The sequence below is a fragment of the Ascaphus truei genome, chromosome 5 (genome assembly GCF_040206685.1).
Source record: "Ascaphus truei isolate aAscTru1 chromosome 5, aAscTru1.hap1, whole genome shotgun sequence".
In the NCBI taxonomy this organism is placed as follows: domain Eukaryota; kingdom Metazoa; phylum Chordata; class Amphibia; order Anura; family Ascaphidae; genus Ascaphus; species Ascaphus truei.
In genome coordinates, this window is record NC_134487.1 from 77,972,810 (window position 1) to 77,996,030 (window position 23,221).

The 23,221-nt window shown below is 42.0% G+C and overlaps 1 protein-coding gene across 1 annotated transcript in view; it reads left to right on the forward strand.

The window, feature by feature from the left end:
* Nucleotides 1-14,610: 14,610 nt before the first annotated feature.
* The window catches only part of PDZRN4 (PDZ domain containing ring finger 4), a 549,862-nt gene continuing 541,251 nt past the window's right edge, over nucleotides 14,611-23,221 (forward strand). The window contains exon 1 of the mRNA XM_075600078.1: nucleotides 14,611-15,432. Coding sequence (XP_075456193.1) covers nucleotides 14,719-15,432 — 714 coding nt within the window. The 5' untranslated portion in view covers nucleotides 14,611-14,718. The remainder of the gene's footprint in view (nucleotides 15,433-23,221) is intronic.

The following is a 23,221-nucleotide window of genomic DNA, read 5'->3' on the forward strand; positions in this document are numbered from 1 at the left end:
AAGATCCCTATCATTACTGTTTAAATAAACAAAAATTTGTTCTAACTGTTCTACACTACCAGACCAAACAAAAATCACGTCATCTATGAAACGGCGCCAGAGCACCAGGTATGCCCCAAGAGGACAGTTGTTCCAAATAAAATCTTCTTCCCAACTGTCCATAAAGAGGTTGGCATAACTTGGGGCAAACCTGGTTCCCATCGCCGTTCCACACACCTGTAAATAAAATTGTGAATTAAACTGAAAATAATTATGAGTTAAAATGAAACGTATGCTATCTAACAGGATTGACTTGTGGACAGTTGAAATGGCAGTGTCTGACTCCAACATGCGTGATACTGCTTGACACCCTTTAAGATTATTAATGGTGGTGTAGAGAGATGTTACATCAGCAGTCACCCATGTGTAGTCCGACCGCCAATCCAAACCTCTCAATATCTGTAAGACATGAGTAGTGTCACGCAGATACGATTTAGCCTTACATACTAAAGGTGATCAATAAGCTGAGATAGATTTGACGTGAGTGATGATATACCTGAAATGATTGGTCTGCCGGGTGGGAAACTAATATTTTTGTGTATTTTAGGTATAAAGTAAAAAATGGGTGTACGTGAAAAAGGTGAAGACAAAAACTCTGATTCTTCTATTGTAATTGCTCCATCCTCCATGCCTTTACTCAGGAGCATTTTATACTCTATTTCGTATCTGCTCACTGGATCTTTTGCAAGGGGGAGGTAAGTGGTGGTGTCTCCAAGTAATCTCATAGATTCCTGTATGTAATACTGAGTATCCATCACCACAATACCTCCCCCTTTGTCAGCAGGTTTTATAACAATAGATTTATTGTCTTCCAGTTGTCTCAATGCCACTAGGAGCTACTACTACAGTATATGAATTAAAGCTTACTGGCTCCAATGCTGTGGCAAAAATAGCACCAGATTTTAATGGGGATAATTCTTGCAACATATTTTGCCTATATTTGCGGAGCAGAAAAAAATGATGTGGTACACAGACTCCAATGGTGTACATGATATGTGGATAGATTATATATTTATACAGAATATCAAAAATTGATATTTAAATGTAGCAAAGGATCTATTCATTGGGTTAATGTCCTAAACTGACTCAAGCAAGCTAAAGGGGTACGCAAACTGCCTCGCTGAGATTTGGTGACATGGAATGAAGTAAGGTACTGTGCATACACTGCTAGAGTGTCCCACTCCCCATAGCTATTGTGAAATGACAGCAAATGACCAGTCACGTGACATGATAGTGAGCAGACACAGGGCATCATATTCTGCCTCTGATTAAACCAAATATTAGATTGTTAGATGTTTGAGAGTTTTGATTTTGCTCACCCAGTTTTATGCAACTCTACCTACAGTATTCACAGTATGTGTGTACAAAACTAAAGTGAGGCAAAGTCATAATGTTGTAATTTGCATAATTTCAGAGCAATCCATTCAATTTGTTCCATTTTCAACGCTCAATGCATATTTCCCCATATCTGCTATTTGCGTTGGGCAATGTTCTGCTATCATGAAGGAAACCAATCCCTGAAGGATGCAGTCCCCCTTAGGACCAAAAATAAACCAATGGTAGTGACATGTTTATGGAATGAACGTAGATGATTATGAAACCTTCATTTTAATTTCCCGGACACATACATTTTTCAAATGCGTCTCTCTCTTGAATGAAGCATCAGATTATAAAAAATAGAATCAGCTTAGAAAAGGGCAAGAAGAGATCTCTTAAAGCGGCAATCCACGCGGCCTTTTCTCTCCCCCCCCTCCATCCCCCCAGTTTTGTAATTTTTTACATTGGCTATAAGAAGGGGTCTCCGAAGCTGAACCCCATTATTTTAATCGCTGGGGATCCCATGCTTCCTGAGATACTTATCTCTGTATGGGGTGCAGGTAGTTGATCTGGCTCACTAGCAGGGTTCATGTACTGGCGGATTTTCAAAGATCCTGCATCCTGCTGGCCAATAGGAAGCCGTGACGTCATCCGGTGCAGCTTGCTATTGAACGATGTGACACAAGAGCTTTAAGCTTTGCTGAGATACCGGCAGCCCCTTCAGAGTTAAGTATCTCGGGAAGAAGGGCATCCCCGGAGCTGAAATTAACGGGGTTGAGCTCCTCAGTCCCCCAGCTTCAAACCTGTGTAAAAATAAAAATAAAAAAATAATTGCTTGGATTGCAAACAAACTTGGATTGCTCCATTAAATTAAGTATGCAGAAAACATTGGAAGTTATGTTATTGAGCCTAATAAGTTAACTTGAACCTTTTTTTTTTTTTCTGAAATAAAGAGCAAATCTGTGGGCTTTCTACTCTACTTTTTTAGCTTGTTTACACTTTGCCCTTCTGTTGTTTGTTATCGATGTTATAGGCCTCATTGGCCTTTCTACTGTAGGTTACATCTGTATAAACCTCTCACAAGCTGTTCTTTATAGTTCATGTTATTTGTTTATGTAAAAGCACAGCAGGAATGGAAACCCCTGTAAGATTTTTGGCATTGTAAAAAGAGTCAAAGACACAGAGAGCTTTGTGGCAAGGGCAAGATGGTATGTGTGTCAACATCACCCACTAATACTAAACTTCACTTGAGGTATAAAGTCCAGAAATATTTTAAAATCAAGATAATACTTACATTGGGATATTGCTTCTTTTAAATACTACCAAACACCACTATTGATTGCTCAAAGGCATGTACATATATAATACTAGTGTAGTCATGGCTGGTCCAGACTATACTTCTGCCTCCTGTCACGTAAGTCCTGATAGTGACAAGGGTGGAGGCGAAACTGGGTCTGTGTACAGCCAATCATGGTGCATACCTTGTGCCTTAGAGAGGAAGTGTTCCAAATTATATTCAGTCCAGCTCTCCCCATCATGGGGGAGAGGAGTGGAGCGCTGAGTCTCTCCCGGCTTGGATAGAGAGACAAGCCTTCAGCCCCTCCTGGGGTTGTCTGCCTCCCCAAGATCTGCGCAGAGCATAAGGCCTCAAGATTGCAAGAAGGCCAGCACCATCCATAGGCCTGGGACACATGCTAAAGATGATGCATACACTGTAATTTCAACTGCTGTGGCTGCCTCAATAAAGAATCCTTTTTATATAACCCTGCCTAAGTAACAGTCTATTAGGAAGGGGTATGTGAGAAGTCTGTCATGGTGGGGGCTGTCTCCAGGAAGCCTGGAACCCTGGAGGCGCTGACACCATGAGCATATCCTGAAGGATCACCAAAAGCCTGTCTTGTTTCCTCTTACCAACGCTGACCCTCAGCATCTCCTGGACCCTCACAATTATTTAGCACCATGACACCTGTAGCAAGAGCAAGATCTCCCAGATTTGGGGGGGAAAGGGGGAAGGCAGCGCTACACTAGTGAAGGGAGAAAACTTTCAGTATGTAGAAAAATCACAAGTTTGTTAGATTTTGGCAAAGTGTGACTTTCTATTTCCAAAATGATGATATTTCATAAATAGTAAGTGCAAAAAAGGCAACAAAAAACAAGTGTGTGATGTTATGATGGTAGGAAACATTCCTAATCAGAAATACTATAGTATTTGATGAGATGCAGTAGAATTGGAGAATCCTATATGAACAATTGTGCCATACGTGGGAGCAGCAATATGCCAAGGTACTGTAGAGTTTTATGCAGCAATCCTGCCAAAATCTTTAAATATTTTTTTTTAACATAATTGCATTATCTTAAACTTCGGGGACTTCCCAGTTATCCAGATAATTACCATTTTAGGTGCTATTGCTCCCTCATGGTAAAAAAACAACATGGCCACTGTAATCATCCAATAAGAAGCCACAACTGATGCTTATTTCATGTATTGCCCTTTTATCTTCTGCTATTGATGCAACATCCTCAAATATTGTGCCATGAACCTCTGCAAGATGGCATTGTATAAGTCAGGGGTGAGCAAACTTTTTTTCTTTGCGCCCACTACCTGCTCTCCTCCCCTGCTCGCGGCCCCCCTTCTTACCTTTTCTCCAGCATTGGCGGCATCATTTGATGTCATGACGTCATGTGAAGTTGCGTTGACATTTGACCCCGCAGCATCACTTGACTTCACCTTGACATGGCGATGTGTCACCAGAAGCCGCCAGAGACAAGGTAAGGGTTATACAGAGGCCATCCACGCTCCCCAGGCATTTAATTTAAATGTTGTGGGAAAAGCACGGGGCCTCCCTAAGCGCCGTGCTCCTCCCTGAAAATGTTGCACCCCCAGGAATACTACTTAGCCAGTAAGTCAGAATACTGACAGAAAGCAAATATGCAGCAAGAAGGAAAGTGCACACCTAAACACTTAAGTAAATGACAAATGCAAAAAGTGATTAATATGGTGAACATTCATTGCTGAATATAGTGATAATCACCACATGGGGAGAGAAGCAGCAGGGGAGGAGAGCAAGGTTCTCACCACCCTTAATATAAATCACAGCAAGAACTCCCTAAGCGAAAACTCCCCTCATATATAAAATAAATAAAGTGCAAGTGAATACACAAAATTGCAGTTAATAAAATGAATGTCCACTCACTTGGTGGAATGGAATGGAAAATGGAATCAGATTATGACTAATCCGCAAATGGTATGAGATCAGAAACTCACTAGGGTCATAAAATAAAAGAGAAAATATATGTATGTATGTCTTTATTTACAGTATATAGCGCCATTAATGTACATAGCGCTTCACAGTAGTAATACACATTATAATCGTATAAATAACAAATTACTACAAATAACAGGTCATGGGAATAAGTGCTTCAGACAAACTGTAAAAGTAACATTGTGGAAGAGGAGTCCCTGCTCCGAAGCGCTTACAATCTAATTGGTAGGGAGAACGTACAGAGACAATAGGAGGGCATTCTGGTAAGTGCGTCTGCAGGGGGCCAAGTTTTATGTATTGTGTATAGTATTAGCCACGGTGCTACTCATATGCTTCTTTAAGCAGGTGTGTCTTGAGGTGGGTCTTAAAAATGGATAGAGAGGGTGCTAGTCAGGTACTGAGGTGAAGGACATTCCAGAGGTGTGGGGCAGTCAGCGAGAAAGGTTTAAGGCGGGAGAGGGCTTTAGATACAAAGGTGGTAGAGAGAAGACATCCATGAGCAGAACACAAGAGTCAGGATGGTGCATAGCGAGAAATTAGGGCTGAGATGTAAGGAGGAGGAGGAGAATTGAGCATGAGATGCAGAATTTGATAGGAAGACAGGAGAGTTATTTCAGCAGGAGAGACGCTGAGACAGATTTAGGAAAGACAAAAAGCAAAAATAGGAGCGCATGAAAATGAAACCAGAAGAAACCAGAATTAATACATATATTTTTATCATGAAAAATCATTCATCATACAAAAAATACACATAATACAGTAATATAATAATAACCTTGTCTAAATTGACACAAATAAATTATGCACGAGCCCTAGCCACACAGGAATAATGGATGTAAACACCCAAATGCACAACCCTAGATTGTGACAGGGAAGGAGAGGTGCTAGGAATGCAAGATGTTATAGAAAAAAACAGACCTTAGGCACTAGAATTCCCCTTTGTGCTCCTCGTGGCAGGTAGGGCTCCACCAGCTACACGAACTGACCGTCATCACGGCCGTGCGTCGCTGCCTTATGACGTCACCAACATGTTTCGTGTCACATGACACTTCATCAGGGCTTGGCCATAGACACTCAGAGAGGCACTAATATACCTCCCCTGGTTCCTATATTAACCAATAGGGAACCAAGTCTTATTTCAGGCTATCAGACCATCCAATCAACTGCTCACATACTAATTGACAAATCAATATAACTAAATGCTAACAGTAAATTAGAAAAATGATAATAAATACATGACACTTACAAATTAATACACACACAAATACATTACATGACAAAACTTAAAATAATTAACTATAATTGATTTAAAAATGACACATATAAATAAAAACGATTTAAAACACTTTGAACCAAAGCAATGACTATTAATTAGTCTATTGTTCCTCATGATGCAACATACTTATAATGAATTAATGTGTAAAACTAAAAATATTCAGAGCTATTTGAGCTCTAGACTCCTTACAATTACATCATTGTCCATACCTAAAAAAATAAAATAAAATATAAATTAATATATATTATGAAGAACAAGAGATAAACAACATTTAAATTTAGGAAAGAGTAGAGTGATTCTGGCAGCAGCGTTTAGGATAGATTGTAGAGGAGACAGGTGAGAACGGGAAGGCCAGACAGCAGGAGGTTACAGTAATCGAGACGGGAGAGAAGGAGGGCCTGAGTCAAAGTTTTAGCAGTCGAGTAATATTGCGGAGAAAAAAGCGACAGGTTTTAGATATGTTTCGAATGTGAGGGGCGAATGTGAGAGAGGAGTCGAGTGTGACCCCTAGGCAGCGTGCTTGGGCTACAGGGTGAATGATATAACTTCCAACAGTAATATGGAAGGAGGTAGTAGGGCCAGGTTTGGGAGGAAGTATAAGGAGCTCTGTTTTTGCCATATTAAGTTTAAGTCGGCAGAGGGCCATCCGGGATGATATCACAGAGAGACATTCAGAAACTTTGGTCTGTACAGCAGATTTAAGGTCGGGTTGAAAAGTAAATGTGTATGTCGTCAGAAAAGAAGTGATATTTAAAACTAAGAGATGTGATTAGGTCACCCAGAGAAAGTGTGTACATAGAAAAGAGAAGAGGTCTCAGGACACAGACCTGGGGTACCCACACAGAGAGATCAATAGAGGAGGAGGTGTTAACAAAAGAGACACTGAAAGTACAATGGGAAAGGTAGGAGGAGATCCAGGATAGAGCTTTGTTACGAATACCAAGAGTATGGAGAATGTGAAGGAGAAGAGGGTGGTCCATGGTATCAAATGCTGCAGAGAGGTCAAGTAGTATGAGCAGAGTGTAGTGACCTCTGTCTTTGGCAGCATGGAGGTCATTAGTTATTTTAGTGAGGGCTGTTTCAGTGGAGTAAGGAAGCCAGAGAGAGGTCTTGGAGAGAATAGGTGTTGAGAAAATGGAGCAAACAAGAGAATACAAGACATTCAAGGACTTCGGAGGCAAAAGGCAGGAGCGAGACAGGTCGTTAGTTAGAAAGACAGGTAGGGTCAAGTTTGCTGTTTGAGTAATGGTATAACTGTTGCATGTTTGAAGGAGGAGGGAAAGGTACCAGAGTAGAGGGAAGAGTTAAAAATGTATGTGAGAGTAGGGATTATAGTAGGAGCAAGATGTTTTAGGAGATGGGAGGGAATGGGTCAAGAGGGCAGGTGGTAGAGGGAGACGAGGAGATCAGCAGTGGCAAATCATCCTCCGAGACAGCGGAAAAAGAGTCAAAGAAAGCAGGAGGAGAGCTAGGAAGCGGTGTGGGATGGGAGGAGGAAACAGATGGGATATTCTGACGTATGGATTCCACCTTTTCCTTAAAATAGTCAACAAAGTCCTTACGTGAGATGGCGGAAGAAGAGGAGGCAGCCAAGGGTGGTCTGAGTAGAGAATCAATGACAGAGACGAATCGGCATGGGGAGAACCCCTGGCTATCTCCACTGACCCTCTCCACCTCTGTGACAGAGTCCCCTGATCGTTGTAACTCCCCGCCTGGCTGCCACACCCAAAAGGAGCTACTGCCAACCTCCCTGCTTCTCCTTTAGCCCAGACCTCCACATCGCCAATCTGCCACCTTGCATCACACCCTCCCCGCTCCAAAAATGTAGCACTCAGACTCTCCTTGCCGCATCTTTTCGCTGGGACCTTCTTGATTGTAGTGGCCTCTTCTCTGCCTCCTAGTACATCTCCATAGCTTGTGTGGACATCCTGCACTGGACCTCTATCCATTCTGAAGGGAAGACCAGGACTGGGATTCAAGATGGATGCAGACTGCAGTAAAACAGAATCAAAAATGTGCAATGTCACTTTAAACTTTTAACTTGCTAAAGAACCAAGACGAAAATGTATTCAACTTTGTCCCTTTAGGGGCTTAGTTGCCTTCAATTAAGAAATTGTCTTTCCTGCCCCGTGTAGAGCCCCTCATTTACACAATTTAAGGCTAATGCTTATTCCAGAAGGGCAGTATCCACTTGTGCAGAAATAGCAGAGGCTTCCCGTGGCAGATATTTGTAGGGCAGTGGCCTGGTCAGATATCCACACGTTTGTTAAACACTACAAACTTGATGTTTTTTCTTCAGCAGATGCAGACTTTGGGAGACAGGTTCTTCTAGCTGTTATTTACTGTAATACCTCCCATTTTTTTATTGCTCTGGGACATCCAACAGGTGTGTGGTGCCATGGGATGAAGAAGAAATATAATAGTTCTTTCCAATATTCTCCTTTCTTCTAGTTCAGTACTGCAGCACCCGTATATTTTCGATCAATTTTTCTGTGTTATTTTTTGTTGTTCATTTGCGTAATACATACTGCTCAGATACGACACTGTATAGTAGGAGGGGAAGGATCATTATATAGCCACTTCTCCAGGAAATCACCCTTTTGTCCTACCTAGAGAGAGTAGCCACTGTAGTACCCACAGGTGTGTGCTGCTGTTTTTGGACTAGAAGAAAGCAAAAAATTGGTAAGAACAATCTGTTTCTACTTGAGTCTGAGATGTCTCCTGTGATTGGGATAGACTGGAACTGTGTAAAATGAATCTTTAAAGTTTATTTTCACACAAAAGGAATGGTGTTGGACTAATGTCAAACAGACCTTCCATTCTGAATTTTTTTTGTCTGATGAATTTGTTTAGGTTTTTTACATTTAGATCTGTTGAACTGAATCATCTGGCTTCAGCATGGGAATGGAATGGCTTACCTAGACCAACATTGCTACATTTGCTAGCTCTATCATGCCCTGATTAAGAGGTAAAGAAAAGGTGGAGTCTAGACAAGGGCTGCAGTTTCTTGATGAAGGAGGAAGCTGAAAAGGATACCCCCTGAGGGAAAGTGAAAGGCCCTTCTTTACTCTGAGGACCCATTTGTCTGAGGTGTTGTCTTGCCACTGTAACAGTCTCCATTTTATTGATCTGGGAGTGGAAGGGGAATCTACTGGGTTCAGGTCTATGCTAACCGGCCTGGAAGCTGGAAGGGCTCTAGTATTTTATCGGGGGAACTCTTCATATTTGAGAGACTTGCATATCTTGACCCCATCCAAAAACTGAGGCCCAAATAAATTTGAGTTTCCCAAGTTGGGAAACTGATGGACCTGTTGGGCTAAGTCGGACAAGCCCACTGAATTTAACCAGTGGTACCTATGGGCGCTAATGATATATTTATAATGGCCTGACCTGTAATTCGTGTGGCCCTGATAACTGCCTTCAGGAGGACTAACTTTCCTGTATAATTGAGGTCCCTTGATACCCTCCCTCTCCACCTTGTCCAACATGCATAGGAGTGTACTGGCGGTATCGGCTATTTTCAATTGAACGGTCCAAAATAACTGGTCTGAACATTCAGTGGGAAGGGAGGAGCTATTGTACTCAGAGCGACTTAAGCTGGGTCGATCTCTGGGGCTATTAGTGTCCGATTATCTAGTAATCCCCATATGGCTTCTTAAAACCAGATAATCTTCTTTGACAAGGGATGACCAGAATGCCAAATTGGGAAAATCATACACCTCTGACTCAGGGTCAATAGCCCATTGGGTGTTATTGCCCTTGATGGTGGGATCATCTGTGCGAGACTGATCCTTGCGATTTAGATGTCACCTCTCTTGCTTTGGCATTGGACCTGGAGACTTTTTCTGAGTCCAAGTTCACTGGGGCAAAAAAAGAGAATCAACTTCCAGCTACAGGCTTCTCATCTGAAGGGAGTGATGGAGAAAGAAAACTGAGCACTACTTCCAACCAGTTTAAATTAGTCAGGCAAAAAGCGCACCCATTAGAGAAAAAATGGCAAATTTTAATGGATCATTAAAAGGCAACATATGGGAACACAGCCCACACCTACGCGTTTTGAGCTAGAGCTCTTTATCAAGGTGTTTGAAACGCGTATGTGTGGGCTGTGTTCCCATATGTTGCCTTTTTAATGATCCATTAAAATTTGATATTTTTTCTCCAGGGGTGCTCTTTTTGCCTGACTAATCTAACTGGTTGGAAGTAGTGCTCTGTGGTGGAGAAATCCTTCTAGCAGAGACCATTGTGTGTCAAAACCGCTTGATTTTGACTTACATCTTGTAAGTAGGCAACACATACGAGCCAAGACAGAAAACAGAATTTATACACCATTTTAAAACTGTCTACACTTAGATTGTTTTCTTGTCTTTTTTGTTCTATTTCCCTCCATGCTCCCCCTGGATTACAACTGGAGAGTGCTATGAAAACGGAGACACACCTTACCCCATGACCAAGGTATCGATTCATCAAGAGGCTGCAATCAAATGTGAGTTATTTGTCTCCATTTCTGTACACCATTCCTGTTTACACTACATCGATGTTTATATGTTGGGACACTAGAGTGTTTTCATTCCTTACTACAGTGCCAGTGGGATCTCTACCAACTAATTTTAAATATTGTTGGTTATGATGTCTTTATGGAGGAGTACTGAATATAATGTGATACCATAGGGATATTCCACCAGAGGACTCAAAAAAGCTTTTCAAGCAATTGTACCTTTTTTTGTTTTGAGCACCACACAGTTTTTTTTCATCCTCATATGAAGGGGACCTTTCCGTTACCTGTACAGTATCTTGGAATGTAGCAGAGTGTCAACCTGTGCCAGCTATGGGCACCTGCTATTTCCCCCCCTAAAGATTTCATATGTTAAACACCAAACAGTAACCTCTCCTCCTGTTACTTTTTACCTTAGAACAAGGTTTATGGGCTAATTCCATTCTTTTCCAGAGCTGGGTTCCTCCTCAAAATCATGTGATGAAGAGAAACTGATGCAACTTCTAACACTAAGTTATTTTTCTTTTAGTTTTAATTGGTATTAGTTCCTCTGTCAGAGGAACACATTGTTTTGGGGCCCTTTTTAAACTTGTGTGCCGAGGCACTTTTGTGGCAAACAGGACATGGACTCTGCAGTAGTTACAGAAACTGCATCCTCCCTTTTTTCTGCGCGGAGGAAAAAACTGCCACCGAGGGCACGCACACGCAAGTCGTGCTCACACTTCCCTCATGTGACAGGGACTTTCTTCGGGAGGCTTGCGCAAGGTGGCAAGTCTCCCGAAGAACAAGTTATTGAAATGCCTTGTTAAGAAGTGAAGTTTTCTGACTGGCCTTGAAGGAAGGTAATTGTAGCAGTTTCAGGTGTCACGGACAATAGACACAAGAAGCACAGAGAACATACCGTACAGCTTTATTTTTCACAAGTTTTGACATTCCTACTTGGGACTCATCCCATCTTACTGTGCACTAGCACAACCCAAAACTGTCTCAGGGATCCCACACACAAGTACATTTATATGCCTATAAAAAGTCCATCTTCCAAGCAGCTTCCATTTCGATGAACAGTGTACAGTGGTACAGGAGATTTGTAATACTCCCTTGGTGTGAATATGATCATGGGATGGACTAAATATCACAATATAGGGATACAGAGCATTTGTGTCAAGACAGTTGAACTGTTGTAGGCTCCATGCTGCTGTTTCTTGGCACAGAATTTCACAGCTGGTCCTGAGTGGCTGGCTAACTTTTAAAGTACACGTGTAAATGTTTTTAGCAGTTTATTCATTGAAAAGTACAATCTTGTTACTGTAAATGTAAAAACACACATTTCTTGTTAATGCAGATTCCTAACAGTTATTTTTATGTGCCAATTAAAACTTGGTTTCCTTTCTCTAAGACTCAAGAACTATAATTTGCATGTCTCTAAGGAGATATTAAAAAGAGTGGTGAATAAATGGAAGTCCCTTATTCTGCAGAGTGTGAATAGCACAGATCCGGTGCGATAGTGCTGGGCAGGTGCTATTCACTCTTTATAGAATAAGGGCCTAAGAGCAATTTGATTCCTGTGATTTCTGCACCACCTCCTCTCCCCACCCCCCCCCCACCCCAAATTGAAGATCTTTGTATATATTTTTACATGTCTTACATAGTGAGGCTCCGGAAATATTTAACAAATCTCAGACCTGAGAAAGATAAAGACAGGTAAAACTTTCTTAAAACAACAAATTAAAATAAAAACACATGGCAGGCTATATACAGCTGTGAATGTTAATTCTGTCACTGACTTTAGTATTTCCATGTACACCCATTTTAATAATTTTGGTAGTGGTCTTGTATTTTTTATATCTATTATGTACCAGAAATCCTTGTGGTTAAGGCCGCCAACATCTTTCATGGGGCTCAGGACTAGTATTTCCACGGGGGCCTGTGTATCTGCAGCCTTGCGAGCCCCACCTCTTTCTCTTAGGCTGCGGTCCCAGTGACTGCCACAGCGCACGCCGTGCACACAAGCACCGGCCCCGCAGTCACTCAGGGCCGAGTACATGCGTCGGCGCACATTCAGCAGCCGCACTGTACTGCAAGATTCCACACACACAAAAAAATTGTGTGTGGAACTTGCGACGGAGCCGTGGCCACGCCCCCACTGGCGGTTCAGCCAATGAGGGCGAACCAGCCGCGTGAGGTCATGGCCAGGCCCCCACAAACCCCCCCTCCTGGCACGCCCCCTCCCGTTGCAACCTCTCCCTCCCAGGACCGCGTGTGCGGGTGCAGCGCTGTGCACACACCGCCCCCCCCCCGCCGGGCGCGCGTGCACTGGGACCGCAGCCTTACACTTCCCGCCTCTTAAACTCTTTCCCGCTCTCACGCCCCTTTATTTATCTCCCCCTTTTCACTGTCCCCACTCATCCTCTCCCTCCCCCCATGCATTTCTCCCCCCTCTGTCTCTCTCTTCCTCCCTCTCCCTCTTATACCCCCTCTCTCCCCTCCCTCTCACACCCCCTCTCATAAACCCTCTCATGCTCACTCATTCCTCTTCCCTCTCTTGCTCACTCATTCCCCCTATCACGCACCCTCTGACTCTTTCTCCTCACTCCCTTCCCTCTCTTACACCCCTCTTCCCCTCACTCTCTTGATAATTCACTCTCCCATCTCACTCCTCCACCTCTCTACCCCTCTCCCTACCCTCTCTTACACCAACTCTCCCCCCTCTCGTTCACTCACTCCCCCACCTCTCCCCCTCCCTCAAAACTCCTCTTCTCCTCCCTCAAACCTCCTCTTCCCCTCCCTCTCTCCCTTCCTTACACCCCTTCACTTGCTCGCTTACTCCCCCCTCTTGCTCACTTCCTCCACCTCTCTCACGCACACCCCCTGACTCTTCCTCCTTCACTCTTCCCATTCTTTCTTCCCCCCTCACTCCCTTCCCTCTTTAACATCCCCTATCCCGCTGCCTCTCATACACCTCGTCTCTCGATAACTCACTCTCCAATCTCACTCCTCTACCTTTCCACAAAGCCTTTATTGCTCCCCCCTCCCTCTCACCTCCTCTCCCTCTCACCCCTCACACTCCTTTACACTGTCTCTCATCCCTATCACTCAACCTCCCCCTCCCTCACTCCCCCACCTCTGCCCCTCCCTCTGTTACAACCCCTCTGCCCCTCCCTCTCCTATGCCAATTTTGCTCACTCACATACCTTCTTTCTCACTCATTCCTGCCTCACTCTTCCACCTCTTACACTCCCTCTCCCATCCCCACCCTTTCTCTCTTACACCTCTTCCTCTCTTAAACCTCTCTTCCTGCATCTCTTACACCTCTCCCCTACTTCTCTTACACCCCTCACCCCACCCTGCTCTTACACCCTTTCTCTCAAATCCCACTCCCCCACTCCATTCCCCCTCCATTCGTCACACTCAAGTTCCCCCACCATCACACTCAATACCCCCCTCCCTCCCTCACACACACTTGATACTCCCCTCTCCTCCTCACACTCAGTACCACCCCCCTCTCTTCCTCACACTCAGTATCACCTCCTTTCTTCCTCACACTCAGTACCACAAGGGTGGATGCACCTGACTTCCGGATGGGTCCAACTTCCGTCGCTGAGCAGCATGCACAGGGGAGAAGCTTGGGGTGAAGGCTGGGCCCAACCTCTAGCGCCAGCCATCAGGGTCCCCCGCAGCCGCCAGGCCCAGGACAGTTGTATAAACTCTGCCCCCCCCCCTCAATGGCTCTGTTTGTGGTAATAAAATAATAGATAAGGAGCAGACGTGGAAGCTAGAAGCGTTATTGTATTGACAAATGTATTTAAACCTCCCACCCCAAGTGGGCTAATAGGAAGCCAAACCTGATGATGTCACGGCTTCTTTCAAAGCTTTCAAACTCCACCATCATATGAACTCAGCTAGTGATCCAGCACCACCTACGGAGGTACGTATCTCGGGAAGCAGGGAGTCCTCAGAGCTGAAATCAATGGGGCTCATCTCCAGAGAACCTCTTTTTAATCCAATGTAAAAAAAATAACCGGAAAGGGGGGGGAAATGCTTTCATTTAGGGGTCAGAAATGAGCTTATATTAGATGTAATATGGTAGGCACATTATTTATGGTGAGCATCTGAAAACTTTTTACCAAGCAAACTAAGAGACCACTCCCTCTCCCCCTCCTGTTTGCTGTACTGGTAGACTGGATTCCTGTAGCCTGCAGTTTACAGCAGCTTGTCTGGTTCTTGGAGACTGCAGCAGCAGCACCACTAGCAGTCACAAATAAGGGATTGGGGAAACCTCTCAGCAACAGATTAGGAATATAGCTTGAATCCCTTTGGAAAACTCTACCGCTATGGGCTTTGATGTGGAACGTTTTTTAGAAGAGGTGGATCCTGATTTTAAATGCAAACTATGTAGCAAAGTCCTCGAGGAACCTCTCTCAACCAAGTGCGGGCATGTGTTCTGTGCCAGCTGCCTCTTGCCCTGGGTATTGGAACAACGACTGTGCCCACTTCAGTGCCAGCCTATATCTGCTAAAGAGCTGCACCAGGTTCTGCCGCTGCGAAATCTCATCCAGAAACTGGAGATAAAATGTGATTTCCAGTCCAGGGGTTGTGGAAAGACAATTACATTGCAGGACCTGGATGTTCATGTGGAGATGTGTGATTATAGCCCTGCAAAATGCCGCAACAAGGGTTGTAATGAGGTGCTGAATTTAAAAGACATGGACTGCCACATGAGAGAGAGCTGTGATTACAGAGCAGTGGGTATATGTCAGAAGGGATGCAGTTTGGTGATACTGCACAGAGATCAGACGCAGGGTACCCACTGTTGTCTAATGGCCCTGAGGACTCACAATGCCACCTTGCTTGGCAAGAATGCTAGTTTGGAACAAGAGTTTAAAAAACAAGTTACCAAGTGGAATAAAAAAGAGAAATTACTTATGGATCAGTTATCAACTATGCAGAATGAAGTGCAGTGTACAACTCTTAAATACCAGAAGAAGTTCAGCCTGTACATGGCCCACATCAGTAACATCACTAAGAATCTAGCTGGCTCCTGCAAGGTAAGTCCTGTTTGTGGATCATTTTTTTTACAAGCAGTATATTAAGTTGTATATTCATACTGTACAAGCGTTGTGTCTCTGTAGATTTGTAGCTACAGTACCTGAGCATCATTTTTGTTAACCCCTTATTGCAGGAGCTGCTTTGCAGGCATTACATGGCACAGACCACTGCCAGCAATTGGGATTATGTAACCAAAGTTTGCAAATAATAATAATAATAATAGCATGTTCTTGTATAGCACTGCTAGTTTTACAGGTGCAGGTCCCTTCCACCGTGGAGTTTACAATCTATGTGTTTTGGTGCCTGAGGCACAGGGAGATAAAGTGACTTGCCCAGGGTCACAGGGAGCCAGCACCGGGAATTGAACCAGACTCCCCTGCTTCAAACTCAGTGCCAGTCAGTGTCTTTACTCACTGAGCCACTTCTTCTCCTGCATAACCATTCCTGAAATCAAAATTGCATACAACTTTTCTGACTGTAATTGTACTTTTCTCTGCTGCTCGAATATTATCTGCAGGAACATATCAATACTTTCTTTGCCAAACAAAAACCCTTCATTTAAAGATGAAATGCAGCAACAATTCACCAGGTCTGGGTTGCTGGAAACACACAGTTTAGTGACACTAAGCTTATAGTGCACTGGACACTTGTATAAAAGGTGTTGTTGAAGGAGTAATCAAAGCAATATCCTACATGTGTGTTTTTTTTAAATAAATCAGTTCTGTAGTATTAGATAATACTTACTACCTTTTTTTATTTTAAAATTAACTCTAATCTTAATGCCATTTTTAATTAGTTGTAATATACTGGGCATCTTTTGATTTCTATAGCAGGCTTTAGCCCATCTCCTCAGCAGTGCAAGACTTTTGTAACCCTTTCCTGTTTGTGATCATTTGTTGCCAATATTCCCAGCAGTTTGAGCTGCAAACTGTAACATTAGATAATGTTAAAAAAATTAAAGCTGCTTGCATTGCCTCTTTAAATCTTGCTGTTTCTTCCTTCACAACATTGTTAACATGCACCCCTTCCTACTGTACTGTATGTTCTATAACCACTAAAACACTAATCCTAATGTATGCTCTTGTTCTCTCCCGTATTGATTACTGCAACATTCTTTTATCTGGCCTCAGTGCCTCACACCTCTCCCGTTCAATTCCTTAAAAATGCTGCTCCTCGAATCATCTTCCCATCTGGACATGTATCTGTCTTTGACCTCCTGAATTATTTATGCTGGCTTCCTACTGTATTACTCTCTGTATAAAGTACAAAATGATTATTCATTTTTTTAAAGCTCTACACGACTCTACACTTCGATATACAGTATCTCAACTCTGACCTATTTTTACACCTCTACTCAACCGAAGCTTGTCTGATCTGTGCACCTTTTACATCTACAGCCCTCTCCAGTCCTAAACCATTCTCACTAATCTGTCCCTACCTATGGAACGCTCTTCAACTCAATATTTATCAAGCACCTTCACTTTCCACATTCAACGCCCAGCTAAAAATTCACCTCTTCAAAGAACCTCATTAAATTAACCTCTTCACAACTACACTATTGTGCACGTTCACACTTCCTAGGTCTGTAAGCCTCCCAATGTACCACTTAGAATGTAAACTCTGGGCCTCCCTTTGCCTTATGTTGTCATTTACCTGAAGCACATATCCAAATTATTTGTACTTTATTTACCTTATATTGTAATTTTATAAAGCACTATGTAAATTGGGGGCTATATAAATAAAATTATACATAAATACATACAGTACATAAGTCTCATTCCCAGTTTGGTGGTTATCTTAGCAGGGGCATTTTTCTTCCACTTCCACTTGGACCAATCTTTGGAACCAACTCTAAAATTGCCCTAGGGCAGGACCAAGGCTGCAGTTGCACTACCTATGTTAGCCCAACAAGGTTAAGTAGTATCTGAAAACTGGGACGTGCAACAACTGCTACTAAAAGCTACAGTAAGAACTGAGTTGGGCTGGCACAAGCTCAGCACCCATTTGTATAACCTCCAGGATCAATTGCTGGCCTTCACTTCATTCGCTCCCACCACAGCAAAATACCCGATCTCACCAGCAGGCCATCACTCAAACAGGCCTCTGTATACAGGAACTAGCCCTGCACATCCGATCTATCATCTTTATTGGCTGTGGACTTCCTGGATAGGTCCATGTATAGTACTAGTTGGAGGCTTCTGCATGGTCAGGCAGCAGTCCTCTCTGCAGATCTAAATGGTCAACCGCAGTCTCACTGGTTACAGTAATGGATAGAAGCAGAGATACTCCTCCTTAGTACAGTCCATAGAGAACAGCAGCAAGGTCAAATGCAATCCCCAAAACGGTCAAAAACTTAAAAAAAGACAGTGTCTTCCTTGCTGGTTGTCACGGTCTTTAGATTCCACGCTTCCCAGCAACCAAGCTTTCCTGACTGTAAGAAGTCTTTCCTCAGTTGCTGGTATCAGACACTTTCTTTGCAATACAGGGATCCTTTATATAAAGCTGAAATACAGCAACAATTCAACTGGTCTGAATTGCTGGCACCACCCAGTCAAGGGGCACTCTGCTTACAGGGTACTGGCTACAACATGGGTTTAGCTTGTGGTAGAAATAGTGATAAGTTTGTTAAGGTCCCAGTTTAGAAGGGTATAAAGCATTTTAGCAGGAAACTTTACCTTTTACCTGCACAAATCTTGGGAATCTTCTCTAAACTTGCCCTCACATATAGCTGGTAAGTCCAGGTGCAGCGATGCAGCTGCAACCCATATCCACATTAACCCTAGATGTTTATCATCAGCAACTGAAATCTTGAACTTAAACTGTAACAACTACTGCTAATAGAACTGGGAAACTGGCCAGAATTCAGCACTCTTATTTATCACCTAGCTTTCTGGTGGCCTCCAGGGTCAGTTTAGCAGTTTTGATCTTTCTACTTACGTATTCTAATAGTACTTTTGGGCATGAAAAAATATATAAAACACAACATTAAAAATAATGTAAAATTACATTTTAACCATAACACCATATAGTGTCACTGTGGCTACACTGGCCCTCTCAATTAGGGTATAGATAGCCACATTGACAATCAATGGTAAGCTTTATAAAAAAAATAGAAGTATTACCAAAAGAAAAATAAATAACATACCCCCCACTTCCCTTGCCTACCAAAGTGGCTAGTAAATAACTAACTACTAATTTAACAAAGGGCTTTAGACCTCACACCCCACCATCCCCCACCCACCAGGGGCAACTACCCCCATCACTCTTTCCCTTACCACCAACAAATGTCCCCCTTCCTCCCCCAACAGTAATGGACAATAGGCAAATTAGTCAAACGTGGCTAAAAGGGGTTTTGGCCATTGAAAAGAATAACAAAAATAAATTAAACAAAATAGACATAGTAAACAATAACAATAACAATAACAATATAAACGAAGTCATTACATCCATTGATTGTCACTGTGGCTACCTATGCCCTCAATGTGGTCCTAGATTGCCAATATGGCTATCAATGTAGACCCTAAATAATAAATGTATTACTTACCCCAGCTGGGATGAAGGTCCTCATCTTCAGGGGTACCTGGAAATAAATCCAATAAAGGGCCGATGACTAACCATAAAAAAAAAATCCAAGTCCGATGGCCAAAAAAATCTAAAACCCCAAAAACCATGAAAAATAATCCAAACCCGATGGCAAAATTAAGAATAAAAAACCCATAAAAGCAGTAAAAAATAATCCCAGCCCGACGGCACAAAAATAAACAAAAACAGAAAATCAGGAAAAATCCAGCCACGATGCTCTTTTTTCAATCTGGTGCCACCCAGGTTGGACGTTGGTGGATTATCAATTTGCCACGAAGCACTGTATCTTCTGTTGGTTGAAGAGCAGTCTAGTGAGTATTTTTTTTTCTTTCTTTCTTTCTTTCTTTCTTTCTTTCTTTCTTTCTTTCTTTAAAGATGTAATTTATTTTCTTCTTTCTTCAGGCAGGATATTGCCTCTAGGTCTTACTGTCTTCTGAGGAGTCCCAAGCCTTATATAAGGCCTGTGACATCACAGAAGACCAGTCACATGGTCACAATGAATCCCCTTTTCACAAACAAACACCTCCACACTTAACCATCTTCTTCTTACACACTTCACCTTTACCCTCACACATCATAATCTCCCTTTTATTGAATATTCACTCCACATTTATCACCCTTTCTCACAGAGCACATTCACCTCTTTCTTAACCATAAACACCCCATTCACCCCCTTTTCTTTTTTTACCTACACCACATACCTTCCTCCGCCCCACAAAATGTACAAGCCTCCTTCACCCTCCCCACACAAAGCTATCACACTCTCCTCCCTTCACAAAGCCATCACCCCTTCCCCACTTTCTCACACTTCTCAAACATGTCAACTGCTCAGCAGGTACGTCCTCAACTGTCTGGAGAGGAAGAGGCTTCTCTCCTTTGCTGGGCTGAGAGAGGAGAGGCGTATCACAGCCTCTGTCTCCAGGCAGGATATGAGGTTATTCCCTGGGGCCGCTTGATAAAGGGTTGGGGCACACCTGGGTACCCCAACACCCTCGCTGAGACACACTGTCCTAGATACATGAAAGAGAGTTCAAGAAAGTGAAAACACAAACCATTTTTAATGTTTATTTCATAAATTGCACTTTCTGATATATTTAAAAGGAGCAATCCAAGCAATATCCTACATGTTTTTTATTTTATTTAAATAAACTAGTTTTGTTGTAATAGATAATACTTACTACCGATTTTTTAATTTTAAAATTCTACTCTTTATGCCATTTTTATTTGTTTTAATATACTGAGCACCCTTTGTTTTTTTATAGGAGGATGTAGCCCACCTCCCCAGCAGTGCAAGATATTTGTAACACTTTCCAGTTTTTGATAATTTGTTGCCATTATTCCGAGCAGTTTGAGCTGTAAACTGTAACAATAGATAATGTTACCTTAGTAATATAAGAATGCATTCTAGCTGTGCAGTTACACTGACTGAAGGATTGATTGATTGATTGATTGATTTGAAACTGAACGTCGTCCATTTAGTGAACCTTGGGAAGCAGGATTTTGCTGATTGGTTACAGGAGAACTAATCGATCGGCAGGTTAGGAAATTTGTTTTCAATAATAATAATACTGTATATATTTTTAAACTGCTTGTATTGCCTCTTTAAGCAGCAATCTGTGCTATTCATATTTTTTTGTTTTAATATGTTTAACCACGGGGTCCCCTGTATGGTTTTCCAAATTTGCTCTGTTATTTTCATTTGTTAATCTGAAAATATAATTTTATATTTAATTGTAGTCTGAGGTTTTGATTTGACTAATTTCAGGGTATAATTCTGAATCTTGACTTGACAATTCAAAACGATTTATTGCACAAAGTATGTAATAGGGGATCCGAAGGTGGTTTTTTTTGTACTGCATATAAATGAACAGTGGTTTTCTCAACAAAAAAAAGATGTTCAAATGTGTTGAACAGGAAAATTGCTGTTTGATCAGTATAGCATCAGTCAAGTTACATTGACCAAGAAGCCCACTTCAAAGCAGCATTCCTTCCTAGGATCACTTCTTAAAAATAAATAAAAAAATGATTAGGAAGCGTGACATTCTCATACCCGAACTGCGTTAATTTCAGCACTGTGGAGCACCTGGTTCCCAAGATACTTCTCTCCGTACATGCTGCTGGTTACTTCCCAGCTCTTAAATCTTTTGCGGCACGCGAGTCGGCAGGAAGCTGTGACGGATTAAGTTGTGGTGTCCTATTGGCCCGCTGGCTGCAGGAGATTTAAACCTCTATTTTGTTTCCTCGGCAGGGGACAGAACTGGGGGATAGTATCTCTCGAACCAGGAGATCCCAGGAGCTGATATTAATGCGATTCAATCCCAGAGACCCCCTGATTCCCACCTGTGTAAAAAAGAAAAGAAAAACAAGTAGCCAGAACTAAACCTTTAATAAGTCAAACTTTCCAAACAAATCTAGAACATTACAAATCATTTAGTCAAGGTAACATTTATCTTGTTAACCTGTTACATGAACTCCTGTCCATGTAATTCCAAGAACGTTATCAGACTCATCAATGACATCAACTCTTCCACTATACAGGCGGTCCTCGCTATCTGATGGTCCGCTATCCGTCGAACAGATTATCCAATGCCAGATAATGCATTCCGCTGAACGCATTATCCGACATCGGAACGGATTATCCGATGCTCAACGCCGCGGATTAACATTGGATCAGCAATCCAATGGTCTGCCATCCGATGGCGGTTGGCACAACGGATTCCAGTGGGTAACCCAGGACCGCCTGTATGTGGAACTGGAGAGGTATGGCAGAGAAAAGAATAAGAATATCTCAGCAGTGGAGGACTGAAAGACGCAACGCAACCAGATGACATCGTTTGGATTGCCGCAAGGATTTACAGAAAATTCAATAAGAGAGTCAAAAGTAGGAGTGTTACTTACACTGACCCTTTCACACCCTTGTTAGTGACTTGAAAATGACATGCTGTATTGGGATTTAAGCATTAGAACATGAATTTGAGACTGGTGCCTGGAATTTAAGCAGTCAGTGAATGGGCCCTTCTCCATCTCCTGTGGGGTGTTATTTTGTGCATCACACTACATTCAGATTCCTGATGTTTACATAACAATGGTTTTAGCAGTCAAACTTGTGCGAATGACAACCTTTACAGTTTAGCTAAAGCAATATAACAGTAGGCATTACACGTACATGTCTGAAGAAGACATATTTTGAAGCTACAGTAATGTTATAAAATATCAATTCCCAATCAGATTGATCAGTAGTTTATGAACAAACCCCCCCCACATTTCTGGGTAGAATTTCAGGTACTGAGTTCTAGAAAAAATGTTTCACCAATCATATTGTGAATGTATAAAGATAAACACTAACAGTTTTCAATAAACAAGTTAATTCTCATTACCTCATCAATCTTACTTTCCGACACTATTCGCAATGAGAACAAACGTCGCTGTTGTACCAGCTCCTACTAACGTGTCTATAGCCTCTATTTAAAGGAGAAATCCAATCAATATCCTACGTGTGTTTTTTTTTATAAATCAGTTCTGTAGTGTTAGATAATACTCACTAAAAAAAATTTCAATTCAACTCAATGCCATTTATAATGAGTTTTAATATAATGAGCATCCTTTGATTTCTATAGCAGGCTTTAGCCCACCTCCCCAACAGTGCAAGATCTTTGCAACACTATCCTGTTTGTGATAATTTGTTGCCAAGGTTCCAAGCAGTTTGTGCTGTAAACTGTAACATTAGATAATGTTACCGTAGTAATGTTAAAAATACATTGTAGCTGCAGAGTTACACAGACATTTAGTGAACCCTGGGAAGCAGGATCTTTGCTCATTGATTATGGGAGAACTAATTGATCAACAGCTTAGGTAATTTATTTTTTTAATATAGGTAATCAAAGGCTGCATATATTAAAACAAATAAATATATATATATATATATATATATATTTTTTTTTTAAAGTGATCTTTGAGAATGAAGATGAGAAGATCCTACACTGATATTTCATGTGCTCTTAACTTCTATTTAAAATTCAACAATGCACTTTTCTGCGCAACTGAAGTGTTCGTCGGCTAGGATTAATGTAATGTACAGCTACTGTAACAGGGGTGGACAAAAATATAAAAAAAAACTTGAGCCAGCCAGAATTAATAAGAGCAAATGAATTAAACAAAATAAAGACAAAAAAAAAAGGAAAACAAAATCAGAAATAGGCAAATTAA